Source organism: Panthera leo, chromosome D2, assembly GCF_018350215.1.
Source record: "Panthera leo isolate Ple1 chromosome D2, P.leo_Ple1_pat1.1, whole genome shotgun sequence".
In the NCBI taxonomy this organism is placed as follows: domain Eukaryota; kingdom Metazoa; phylum Chordata; class Mammalia; order Carnivora; family Felidae; genus Panthera; species Panthera leo.
In genome coordinates, this window is record NC_056689.1 from 18,444,036 (window position 1) to 18,457,316 (window position 13,281).

General features: G+C 44.4%; 1 protein-coding gene across 1 annotated transcript in view; it reads left to right on the forward strand.

Moving 5' to 3' along the window:
- ABCB10 (ATP binding cassette subfamily B member 10) overlaps positions 1–11,872 on the forward strand; it is a 34,159-nt gene extending 22,287 nt beyond the window's left edge. The window contains exons 7-13 of the mRNA XM_042908059.1: positions 1,157–1,252; positions 2,634–2,843; positions 4,889–4,968; positions 6,454–6,634; positions 8,039–8,082; positions 9,524–9,558; positions 10,008–11,872. Of these exons, the coding sequence (XP_042763993.1) occupies positions 1,157–1,252; positions 2,634–2,843; positions 4,889–4,968; positions 6,454–6,634; positions 8,039–8,082; positions 9,524–9,558; positions 10,008–10,227 (866 nt within the window). The 3' untranslated portion in view covers positions 10,228–11,872. The remainder of the gene's footprint in view (positions 1–1,156; positions 1,253–2,633; positions 2,844–4,888; positions 4,969–6,453; positions 6,635–8,038; positions 8,083–9,523; positions 9,559–10,007) is intronic.
- The last annotated feature ends 1,409 nt before the right edge of the window (positions 11,873–13,281 follow it).

Here is a 13,281-nt window from a genome sequence, read left to right on the forward strand (position 1 = left end):
ATTGCCTTTGCTCATTTGTCAAAGATCAGTGGACTATATTTATCTGGATCTGTTTCTGCCCGGTGCATTTTTAATTCAACACGAAGAATTTAATCCACTGTATCTTGCACAGATTTCCACAAAAAATGCACCAAAATACCTTAGAAAGAATAGTTGAATTGCATTTTTGTGGCATCCTTACTGCATGTTACAAGTATATGTTCTTGCGGTTGGCATGGCCTAGTGTACTTGGAGTTTGTTTGCTTTAAGTCATTAATTCATTCACAGTTCAAAGGTGACTTTGGGGTACCTAGGTGTCTCAGTCGGTAAAGCATCCGGTTCTTGATCTCAGCTCAGATATTGATCTCAGGGTCTGAGTTCAGGCCCCATGTTGGGTTCCACGCTGCATGGGGAGCTTATTTAAAAAACAAACAAACACGGGGCGCCTGGGTGGCTCAGTCGGTTAAGCGTCCGACCTCGGGTCAGGTCATGGTCTCACGGTCCGTGAGTTCGAGCCCCGCATCAGGCTCTGTGCTGGCTGCTCAAAGCCCGGAGCCTGCTTCAGATTCTGTGTCTCCCTCTCTCTCTGACCCTCCCCCATTCATGCTCTGTCTCTCTCTCTCTCTCAAAAATAAATAAACATTAAAACAAACAAAAACAAAGGTGACTTTAAAAAGAGATTGTTGGAAAATTTAACTTTTCCAAATTCCTTTTCAGTTTTTAGCCTAGTAAAAGTTGTATTTGTCGAGTGCTTGAAATGGGGTTTGATTTTGCAGATATGAATTTAAAATGAATATTGGGATGTTTTATATTCCTTTTAAGTAAGCATTATATTCTATTTGTATTGCTCTGTTTTTTCACTAGGTAGCTTTTCTCTGTAACGTTGTGATTTTAATTCAGTGGTTGATTACTGTGGCTATATGCATTTGTAAATTCCCAATCAAACATGAAATCTGTATTAGAAATCAGTGAAATCGGAGGAGGAGAAGCTGAAGGCAAACAAGGGTATGAGATAGAGGGAATTTTGAGTACAGATTCCCAGGCAGTTGCCTCAAATCCTGTTTGAAAGTGAACAGATGTTATATTAAAAGCAAGTTACCGTTACTGTTTGCAGAGGGCTGTAGCAGATGGTTGTTTCCTGGCATTGGTGATGAGTATGTTTGCTTCTTGTCCTTAGGTCTGAGCTCTTTCTACTCGGAGCTGATGAAAGGGCTGGGTGCCGGGGGACGCCTTTGGGAGCTCCTCGAGAGAAAGCCTGAGCTGCCTTTTGACGGTGGGTATCCCACGGGTTTGTTCTTTGCTGGGATTAGACAAATGTTGCTTTGGGGGTGCCTGGGTGGCTCGGTTGGCTGAGCATCCAACTTTTGATTTCAGCTCAGGTCATGATCTCGCAGTTCACGAGTTTGAACCCCCTCCCTTCCCCTCTGTGCTGGCGGCTCAGAGCCTGCTTGGGATTCTCTGCTTCTCCCTTGCTCGCTTGCGCTCTCTCTCTTTCTCTCTCTCAAAATAAATAACTAAACAGTTTAAAAAAAAAAAAAATGTGGCTTGGGACAGTTAGACCAGCTCTACCTGTGAAGGCTGAGCATGACAAGGATGTTGTCCTTGCCACGTTACGGAAAGGGTGATCAGAGGGGCAGGTAGTGGGAGGGGAAGGACAAAGGAAGCGTGGGGGCTGACCATGCAGTGTGTCAGTCCTGCCGGTGATTTGTTACCACCAGCAGCAGGAAGGAAGCGAGTACCACCCGGGGGTACAGACGGGAAGGGCCCTGGCCAGTCCGCCAGATTTGTCTTCTGTAGGGCTTTTGATGTTTGTGTTGGGGCGAGGGCGGGGCAGGGGGGAAAGGAAGGCAGGTCACACATTAAAAGCCTCCAAATTTCTTGGCTTGGGGAGGGGGGTAGGGCTAGCGGATGCTGGTGTTAATTGGCTAGAGCCATCTCCTTCGTCAACTCCTTCTCTAGAAGCTAGTGCTCCGGGGAGCTACGTGACACAGAAGCAGTGGCCACTCCGTCACTCGCTGACTCCCAGGACACTGACTGCTGCTCAGCCCCAGTATTCTCCAGTGTGACAGGCTGGAGGAAGTAAGCCCGGCTGAGGGAGATGGAGTGGCTTCTCCCGAGTCATCGGCAGGGTGAGGAATACGAGGACAGAGCAGCCCTCGGATCCCTCTGGCTCTGCGGCTGGTGTACAATGCTCGGCCCTCTGTCATCCTTCTCTCAAGACATTTAGAGAAGAGAAGATAAACCCTGCACCCGAGGAACTCGAGGTGGCGGCACAGAGGGGGAAGGCAATCGGGTTCGAAACCAGACTGCCCTACGGGTGGACGGTAGCCCCGCTGCCCGTTGGCTTGGGCAGGTGGTTGTCTCTGAGACTCCGTGTCCCGTCAGTAAAACTGGGACAGTCAGCTCTGCCCATCAAGGGCCATGAGGCTCAGACGAACGCAGAGGTATCGTGCCTCGCACAGAGTGCGTGCAGAGCAGGCTCCGGGTGAGCGTTAGACGGAGGCCTCTTCCTGGCTTGCCCGGGAAGGGCTCACAGTCCGGGGGAGTGTGGTGGCCGTGGCCCGGCACCGCCTGGAGTCAGACGAGTGGGAGAATGGAGTTCCGCTGTCCGTTCGATCTTTGCGTTAAGTAACTCGTATTCTGTCTTGTTTCAGAAGGGGTCGTTTTAAACCAGGAAAGTTTCCAGGGCACTCTGGAGTTTCGGAACGTGCATTTCGCCTACCCCACTCGCCCGGAGGTGCCTATATTCCAGGATTTCAGCCTTTGTATCCCATCAGCGTCGGTCACGGCGCTGGTTGGCCCAAGTGGTTCTGGCAAATCAACGGTGCTGTCCCTCCTGCTGAGGTTGTATGACCCCATTTCTGGTGAGTGGGTCATCGCCTGGTAGGGTGGGAGGCCTCTCCAGAGCCCCCCTACCCCTGTGTTCTGGGAGAGGACCAAATTATGCAACGACTTGTAGTGTGAGACTTCTGGATGCCAGAGGGTTTGTTCCCAGGAAAGGAAGCCCCTATACAAGGGGGTCCCTCTTAAGAGTACACAGAAGCCCCGTCAGGCAGTTTGTAGAGTTCCTGTCTGGCCTCTTCAAGTCCCGAGCGACTTCCTGAATCCTGCCTCCTCTCCCGTGCCGGTGTCTCCTTCTGACGCCCCCATCCTGGGAGAGGACAGGCAGGGCTGCCCCGCAGCTACGGGAAGGTGCCCCACGTGTGGCAGAGCATCACTGCCCAGCAGCCTCGGAGTAAGTGCCTCTCTGTGCCAGCCGCTCAGCTTGTAAAGCTTCTCTGGAAGCCTTCGGGCTGCATCCGCCCGTGAACTGCCCCGTGGCCAGCGTGCAGACGGGTGATTTGGCAGTCCGTGGTTCACTTCTAGTTTGTGACTGCTTTCTTGAAGTCATTTTGAGGTAGTAGGAATTTTTTTAATGGATTTTTCTCGCTCTGGTTTTTATTTTGTTTTTAACTGGATCATAGCATCTTTTAGAGCAGAGAACATGTTATTTTACTTCCTTATGTCCTTTGTCAATTAAGATGTAATTGACATATAATATTATATTAGTTCCGGGTGTACAACCTGATTTGCTGTATGTATATCTTATGGAAGGTCTAGTTAACATCCATCACCACACATAATTATAAAGTCTATATCCTTCTTTACATCAGAGCCTGAAGTAGATAGTCCTTATGTATGGCTTTCATTCTGGATTGAGACAACAAGGATGTTTCTCAACAAGAAAACAACCGCTTGTTAGTAAAAAAAACCACATCATTAATTTAAAATGAATACGTCTCGTGGCTTTTGTAGCTGTGCTTTTTGGTTAAAACAACGAGAGAGCTGGCTGTGTGCCAGATAAGTATTTGACTTGCGGATCCTGACCCACAGAATAGCCAACTGCATTAAAATGGGTGTTAGCTCCACTGTTTGCCTCTGGAATCCCCGTTTTGATTCACTCTACTTGCTATAAAATTCTGAAATGAGAAAAATCCTAGTGAAGTGAATGCAAAGCAAGTCAGAACATTAAGCCTGTGGATTCTTTATCATAAACTGCCTTATCATAAATCCCAGCCTTGGGTAGACTATATATAAATATATATACACTTGTACTTTTTAAGCCAAAGACCTCAGATGTTTGCCAGTTGGCGAACGTTTACAGCTGGCTTGTAGAATCCCACACCACTGAGAAGGAATGGCATTTCTGAGTCACCATCACCGTCACCACCAAGCATTACTGAGCGTCGTAGAATTAATTCTGTTAGCGAGGGTCGCAGGGTTACATCTGATTATTTAGATGTTCTGCTCTGGTATCAGATTCTCGGTGGCGGATAATGATTCTCCTCCAACTGCGTTTATGCAGGAAGAGATATTTTAAGGAAGAATAAAAGAGCCAAAAAAAAAAAAAAAATCACTGGCGGGGTTAAACTCCCAGGACACGTCTCGTAACTTCACTGCAGAACCAGGCCTTCGAGGTGGTTGCTGACGCTGACGTGGCCCACAAGCTCCAGGATGAGGCAGCCACCGTCACAGGTGCCAGCTTCAGAGCCGTGCCACCACCGCCAGCGTCTGTGACAGCCAGCGGGCACCTCGCTGCTTGCCCCCTTCCATGTAACTCTCTCCTGAGTCAGTTTCGCACAGGTGCATCTTCTTGCGGGGCCCTGAGTCACTCCAGAAAGGAAGCCATTGCAGCAAAGTGAGCTGCGTGGTTGAGCGAGGAGACGGGCCGGTCAGCTACCCGCCGCAGGGAGATGGGAGACACGGAAGTTCCATGAAACATGTTGATTTTAGATTCCGTTTGGAGATTTTGAATGTACTTGTAATCTTTGAAAGAACCGAGTGTGGAATTTTTCCACCAGATCCTTTCTCTGTTGTCATGAGTCATTGGCCCCGTGACACTCCGTGACTTTCCTCTCCTCTCTACAAGGAACTATCAGTCTCGATGGCCATGATATCCGTCAGCTAAATCCAGTCTGGCTGAGATCCAAGATTGGGACAGTGAGTCAGGTAGGAAGAGAGGTTTCTATTTTTATTGTACTTGTCCTTTCACTTTGCTTTTATTATTTATTTTTGCCTTAGACTGACCCTCCCAAAGGAGAAGGAAGTTTTCCAGATGTACCGAACTGAGCTCACCCACGGGTTTTGTAGATTTGGAAACAGAGCTGTATCCTGCAGACCTTAAACACTCGATCCAATCGAAACCGATTTTTATCAAAAGCTGGGGACTAATGTTACTTTGTAGAGCAGATAGTCTAGAGGGTGAGGAGAAAACAATAGAACTTTTCTACGTTTTACTGACTCCTCCACAGTTCCCGTCTTTGTCACCAGCACAGTCTACGGTTTCCCACAATGGGCTTCAGGGATAGTAAGCAAGCCAAGGTTCGGGCGAGAGCCGGCGTCTCCTTGCAAAGAGGTCGCGGATTTCGAGGCAAAATTGTTAGTGTAATACGGCGACTTTGATGGGGCTGTTTTCCCGAGACCCTTTGGCGCGGGGAATTTTTGACGCAGTTGTTTATATTTTTATTACCAGGCTATGTGCACAGCAGGCATATCTGAGCCTCCCCTCAGATCTTACCCCTGCCCCCACTCCCCTAGGCGAGGAGCAGGGGCGGGGGGTTGCTTGGTTGTATAAGTATACCAGCAGTGCATATTGTTTAGGGATGAAGAAAAGAAGCTGGAGGTTTATTTGCTTCTCAGGACTGTTCCACAGGGTTCTGTGAAAATGTCATGTCCCCACCCTGGTTTGTGTATATTTCTAAAAGTAATGAAGAGAGATGGATTCCCCCCTTGATTCTCAGTGGGAAGCCCCCAGCTGGAAAATTCAGGTGGACTCGGCATCTTCCATACCTGACAATTCCTAAGGGGAGGAGCTTGCATTTATGAAGTATCTACCGTGTGCCAGGCACCTGCTGTGGAATCTCATTTCCTGCAGTATAATGATGAAATCAGTCCTGTTCGTGGAACAACATGAATTTTTTAGAAGTCGGCTGGGCGAATTTATGGAGAACGAGGGAGTAGAATTGAGAAAACAGTATACAGCTGACCCTTGAACAACATGGGTTTGAACTGCATGGGACCACTCATATGTGGATTTTTATAGTGCAGGACTGTGAATGTGCTTTCTCTTCCTTATGATTTCCTAATAACATTTTCTTTAGCTTGCTTTATTGGAAGAATACGATATGGAATACATAGAACATACAAGATACATAGTAATCACCTGCTTTATGTTATCAGTAAGGCTTCCAGTCAGCAGTAGACTATTAGTGGCTAAGTCTTCGGGGAGTCGAAAGTTATACTCAGATTTTTGACTGCACGGGGATCAGCACCCGTCTAACCCTCATGTTACTCAGCGGCCGACTGTGTGTTCTTGGGGAGCAACTTAATAGTTTCTTAGATATAAGTACTGTATTAAGCTTCACTATATTTACTAGATATGTTTGAAGTCTGTGTTGAAATTTGCAATAAATATGTTGTATTTCCAATTTGCAGGAACCAGTTTTGTTTTCTTGCTCAATTGCCGAGAACATTGCTTACGGTGCGGACAACCCCTCCTCGGTGACTGCCGAGCAGATAGAAAAAGTGGCTGATGTAGCCAATGCAGGTGCTTTCATCCGGAATTTCCCCCAAGGATTCAACACTGTGGTCGGAGAAAAGGGCGTTCTCCTCTCAGGTACCTTTTTGTTACTGCTTTGTAGCGAAAACTTGCTGTTCCAAAGAACTCTCCAGCATTTCGTATGGCAGTATTAATTTCTAATTAGGCTCTTGTCCTTAGAGTTTATGCAATTTCCATTTCCTTTCCATTTTCTAAAATTTCTTCTGTATGTGGACTGCTCCCCAGTGTCCTTCACTTTCCACCCCAAAGGTGTTCCCAGATTCCCACGCAGTGTCCCACTGAGTAATAGCCACAGCAGCTTTTTTCTCACCTGAGAAAAAATGTGTTTTGCAACTTGAAATCCTTGAATTTTGCAGAAAAGAAGACAAACACAGGGTAGCAAGATGATCTGTCCAGGGAGGCAGAGGCTGTGAATCAGGAACAGAACTGAAATTGAAGAATTCTTTATTCCCCACTCTGTACTTTGCCCGTTAGACCAGGAGTTTCATTAAAGGGCCAGAGAGTAAATATTTTTTAAAAAGATTTTTTAATGTTTATTTAATTTGGACGGAGAGAGAGAGAGAGAGAGAGACAAAGTGCAAATGGGGGAAGAGCAGAGAGAGAGAGAGGGAGACACAGAATCCGAAGCAGGCTCCAGGCTCTGAGCCATCAGCACAGAGCCTGATGCAGGGCTCGAACTCACAAACTGTGAAATCATGACCTGAGCTGAAGCCGGACACTTAACCGACTGAGCCACCCAGGCGCCCCGGTGGTTTATTCTTTTGGTTTTCTCCTGTTCTGTGCACACACACAGACTGCTCCCTGTGCCTGTTGTCCCCCAGGAAAGGAAAGACAAGAGGACAGCATGAGGACGGAAGGTGTCGGGAGTAGCGCCCTGAGGTAGAACAGCAGAATGACAGGCCCCAGCACCACGGATGCCCTCTGCGCCCGTATCGGCTCCCATCCCCTTCACATACTGTTCAGAGACCCCTTGATGTCTTGAGTTTCTGGTTTCCTTGCCACACGGGATGTTCTGCAAGGGAAGCGGTGCGTGTAGCAGTTAAGAGCATAGGCCTTCGCTGTTGGTTCACACCTCCGCTCTGCCACCTACCAACTATAGACCTCAGACTGATTATTTTCTGCCTTGGTTTTTCATCCGTGAAAAGGGAATGATTACAGAATCTACTTCATAGGGTTTTTTCAAGATTGAACGAGATAACATCGTAACACATTCAGACAGTGCCCGGCACATCGGAACTCCTCAGTAAATGTTAGCTATGATAATAATGTTTGTTACTAATTTTGAGGTTGGTGAGGCGACAGTATATCTTAAACAGAGGTCTCTGTCCCCCGACCCACCTCAGCTGTGACTAACTGGAAGAAGCTGTCTTCAAACTGCCGCGTAGCTGATCAGAAAATCCTATTACCAAGAATTTTTGTTAAGGCTTTCAAGTTTTTAAAAAAAAACATTGTCATTGTCAGGTGGACAGAAACAGCGGATTGCAATTGCCCGTGCTCTGCTTAAGGTAAGCTTCAAGCCACTTGGCAGGGATTTTTTGTTGTTCTTGTTATCATTTTTAATTAGAGAGCTTATCATTTGTAATTTACTACTCTTCTTCCTTTTGTTTTTTTTTGGAGGGGGAGGCGAGGTACGTGGTTGAGAGTTCTGGTGAAAGATGGGTGGGGAGTGTTCCACCGGCTACGTCTCGTCCCAATTTAACAAGTATTTCTTGGGTATGAGGAGCCCAGGACTAAGCTAGAGTTGTTGGAGGGAGAGAAGTTTGGCACATGAACCTTCCGTCCTGAAGTATACGGTCTCATGAGTGAAACCGTGATTAATTCAAAATATCAAACAATACAAGTATGATTCCTTGTATCGTCTATAGTCACCTGTTCAACTTAATAGTAGTACAGACTGGAAATACTTATACAGGACTCCTAAGAAGAGAGGGAAAGCCATTTTAGCTTAAGGCCCCAGACATTGTATTTCTTAGCAAATGATAGCCTTCCCCTTTGTTGTATAACTGTTCTCCTCAGGGTTATAGGTGAGGTTTTACTTTTAAAACTTTTTTTATGAAAAAAAATTTGTTTAAGTTTATTTATCATTTATTTTTTGAGAGAGAGTGAGAGTGCATGGATGAGGGAGGGGGCAAAGACTGAGGGAAAGAGAGAGATTTGTAAGAGGGCTCTGTGCTGACAGCACTGAGCTCGATGCAGGGCTTGAACTCACAAACCATGAGATGACCTGAGCCAAAATCAAGAGTCCGACATCTAACCAACTGAGCCACCCAGGTGCCCCTAAAACTTTTTTTTTAAATGGTTACTTATTTTGAGAGAGAGAGACAGTGTGTGTGAGTGAGGGAGGGGTGGAGACAGAGAGAGAGAGAGGGAGGGAGGGGCAGAGAGAGAGAATCACAAGCGGGCTCCAGCTGTGAGCTCAGAACCTGATGTGGGGCTCGATCCCACGAGTCGTGAGGTCATGACCTGAGCCAAAATCGAGTCAGACACTTAACCGACTGAGCCACCCCGGCGCCCTCTTAGGTAAGGTTTTAAAAAACAGCTATATTGAAGCATACCATAAAATTCACCAGTTTTAAATGTACTTTTCAGCGACCTTTAGGAAATTTACAATTGTTCAACTGTCACATGGTCCAATTTTAGAACATTTCTATCACCCCAGATTCCCTTGTACACACTTGTAGCTTTTCTTCTCCCCACCTCTAGTCCCAGGCCATCGCCACTGTAATTTCTATCTGTCTGGATTTGCCTTTCTGGACATTTGAGATCAATGGAGTCCTACAGTTTGTAGAATTTTGGGTTTGGCTTCTTTCACTTGGCAGAATGTTTTCAAGGTTCATCCCCGTTGTGTCGTGTATCAGTACTTTTTTTTTTTTTTTTATTCCTGAGAGTTTGTGTTTTCCTAATAAAATTGTGTTCCTTTTCTTTTTAACGTTTTTCTTTCTTCAGAATCCCAAAATCCTTCTCCTAGACGAAGCAACCAGGTGAGGATATCTTAATCGTATGTATGATTGTATAAGCCACATTCTTCCTTTACCAAATATTACTCCTTACTTCAAAGTGATACAGCTGAAAAATGCCGTTTCCCCCCCTTCCACTTTAAAGTGACCGAGTGTGACTTAACGAGGCCAGTGGACAGGCTGAGTCGTAAGTTGAGTGTTCTAGTCTCAACCTAGACACGCTTGTGACGAGCCCCGAGTCACTCTACTCAGCAGCGGTCCCGCAAGTTGTGTGGAAATCAAGGGTTCCGAGCTTCCTTTGTAGTATCTTTACACTATAAGAAGTAGATAGTAGACCCGAGAGGTTGTCATTTTGATCGCAGTGAAAATTCACTGCCGGTTCAGGACAGCTGTGTGTGCAACAGGAAACACGTAAATACGCAGTATGGGTGGCACTGACAGCTTTGCTTTCTCATGTGGGTTTCCTGTTTAAGTGCCCTGGATGCTGAAAATGAGTACCTCGTTCAAGAAGCTCTAGACCGACTCATGGAAGGTAGGACGGTGTTGATTATTGCCCACCGTCTGTCCACCATTAAGAATGCTAATACGGTGGCTGTTCTTGACCAAGGAAAGATCACAGAACGTGGGAGACATGAAGAACTTCTTTCAAAACCCAACGGGATATACAGAAGATTAATGAACAAGCAAAGTTGAGTCCGCATAAAGAAGTGGTTCCCGATGAAGTGAACGCGAGAGACTTTAGAGCGAAACATGGTCACAGGAATAAACGAACTTAGAGAGAGGATGTGAAATCTGGGAGTCACACTGCAAGTTATCTTAAGTATGCCGATTTGTTCCCAGGGTGGGTAAAATATTGTTTTGAGATGCACCTGTTCTCAAGACCTTTTTATTCAGAGTTTTAATCACGGTAACTTTCTAAATGTCTCTAGCACTGAGATTATTTTCAGGTGTTTTACTTTCTTTTATCTTGGAATACTTTAGTTAATATAACGTGGCACCTCATTTGTTTTTTCTTACCTGCCATTACAGATTGAAACTATTGTCACATGACAATTTTTAAAAGGGGATTTTAAATAAAAGGCTTAATCATTTTAGGTGAGTTTTCCAATCACTGTGTAATCCTCTCGGTAGTATTCTACCTCCTTTGTGTCTAATTTTACTAGAAGATGAAAATCTTACCTTTTTTTAATTCTGATAATCTCATGAAGTGAACCTCACATACAGACCTACAGAAATCGTAAACATCACAGGACAAGATGGGAACGTTTACATTCCATACTTCCTGTATTTTCAGAGGTATGAGAGTTTAGGAATATGTGTTCCTCTGGGATGAGACTGTTTGAATGTGTGTGGCTTTCAAAATCCTTAGCACGCGAAAGCCTGACGAGTTTTAAAAAGGGTTAAGAAGCCTATCCTTTGAATAAGAAAACTTCTATTTTCATTATTCACGCATTTGTTACTGTGGGAAGTGAGGCATGAACTGCCAGGTATTATTAAGAGGTAAAAATGAATTCTACCTTGAAGTCACCCAAAGGCATGTCTTTTGACAATTATCTTTAAAAAATGTATAATTCCTAACCAAATGTTACTTTTCATCAGTTAAATACATTCGAAATTTCACTCAATGAGGCAAAAACCTAAATAATTTTCAACCCTAAAACATTTGAAAAAAGCTTAGTTCTTTCTATTCTGTACAATGTCATGAAATGTTAAGAACTTGTCACTCTTCTAAAAAGAGGACAATAGTCATTTTTATTTATGGTTATAGTTTTATGCACCCAAATGCCTCGGAACTCATAAAGCAATGCTGAGAGCCATTAGATTTGCCATGTTTCAAGCCAGTGCTGTTAATTTGCTGTTGCCTCAAGAAAAAGTGGTTTTTTTTTACATTGACAATGCCAGAATCTAAGAAATAACTATGTTGATGTAATGAAAATAGAGGTTTTCCCTTGTTCTACATGTTTATTAGTTCACTGATTATACTGGAAGGAGAAATCACTACTTTATGACAAGCACAGAGTATTAGATTTCATTCTACATAAAGGAGTTTATTATTGAATAAAGTGAACTCAGTGAATGAACGAACTCTATGTTCTTTGAATTAGGAAGCAGTACATCTGTGACAATCATTTTCACAACCTTTACTTGCATTCTTTATACAATTTGCTGTTAGGGTGTGGTTCTCAGAAAGCAGGCAAAACACGACGACAAGGGTGGATCTCTTTGTGCCATAGAAGTATTGACAAAATTGAATTTGATCATTACATTTTATTCTCTAATACAAAAATGTTCAATTGTGTCTTTAGGGAACATTTTATATCCTGGATTAAAATTTATAGTGAACTTTATCTGTGTCTGTCACTTCTTATAGAACTTTATTACATTCAGTTTCTCATTAGAATTTGGCTTTGGAGATTCAGAAATAAGGAAAAAAACTGACATTACAAATAAAGTAAGTAGTATTACAAGTTCCCTTCATTTCCTCTTTACCTAAGATTGTTACTGTCTTTTTTATTTTCTATTTATAAACTGTTAGAAGGTGAGGGAGGGATAGTAAAGTATCCCCCAAACTGAGACAGCATTGAAAGACTGGAAAACGAAGCAGGTGACTCCATTCAGCTTACACACAGTTTTATTCAAGGTAACTTACTGATGGGAGTTCGGATGGACGACCATCCAGGCAGCTGCACAAATATTCTCCGCAAAGTTGAGACCTTAGTCTAGAGATTTTATAGGGCACTATAGTGAGATCAAAGGGCTTGCATGCACCTGACCTCGAACCTGTAATTAGATCTTGTGGCACCATCCGGGCATCGCGCAGAGGAAAGACTATGGTATCTCTACAAGATTTATGGGAGCCCAAAGCAAGCCTCCATCCCTCCCAGCCTTGGCGGTCATTTCTAAGGTATGTATGTCAATCTTCAAGGGGCCTGGAACACAAGGGAGGTCATTGAGCAAACATGAACAAGATGGAGGGCTAAAGGGGGAATCAGTATTGTCAGTAGTCCCACAGAAACATTGTAATTAGTTGCTTCCGTGCAAGAAATAAGTATCCCCTGCCCCTACCACGGACAAGGAACTGTGCTATGGAGTGGACAGATTAGCACCTGCCCTCAAGGGGCTTCTGTTCAGAAGGAGAGATGAGGCAGATAAAAATTAATTACAAGAAGCTAGCTAAATATCACAGAGGTGTCGCTGCCCATACCGTGGTGGTTCCTACCGCTTTGTCTCCTGAGTGTTTGCACGAGTTACCACGTTTGATACTTCGACGGTCCTGTAATTTAAATAAATACCTATCATCCCCTTTTCACAGAAGAGGAAATAAGAATAGGCAAGTTGTAATTAATTCAGCGTTGATGCCATATACAAGAAAAAATTAGAGAAATAGGAGCCGGATCATGGCGGGGGGGGGGGGGGGGGACCTTCAATATCATGCTGAAAATCTTAGTTTTCATCCTACATGTATGGAGAGCCATTGAAGGATGTGTATATTCATAGGGGCAATTTAGAAAATAAGCAAAAAAGGACATTTTAATCACCTGAAATTTTACACGTGAAGATAAAATATCACGTTAATGAGCTTAACATTTTGTTGTCCGCCCTCCCAGGCTCATCTCTATGTGCAAGGCCTTCTCTGACCGCGGACCTGACTGCTTCTCAGGGAATAATCACAAGCTAAATAAAACATTATAGGCTAAACCCTTGCAAATACAGTTTTATAAATTAGGGCTCTGTTTTGGGAAATCC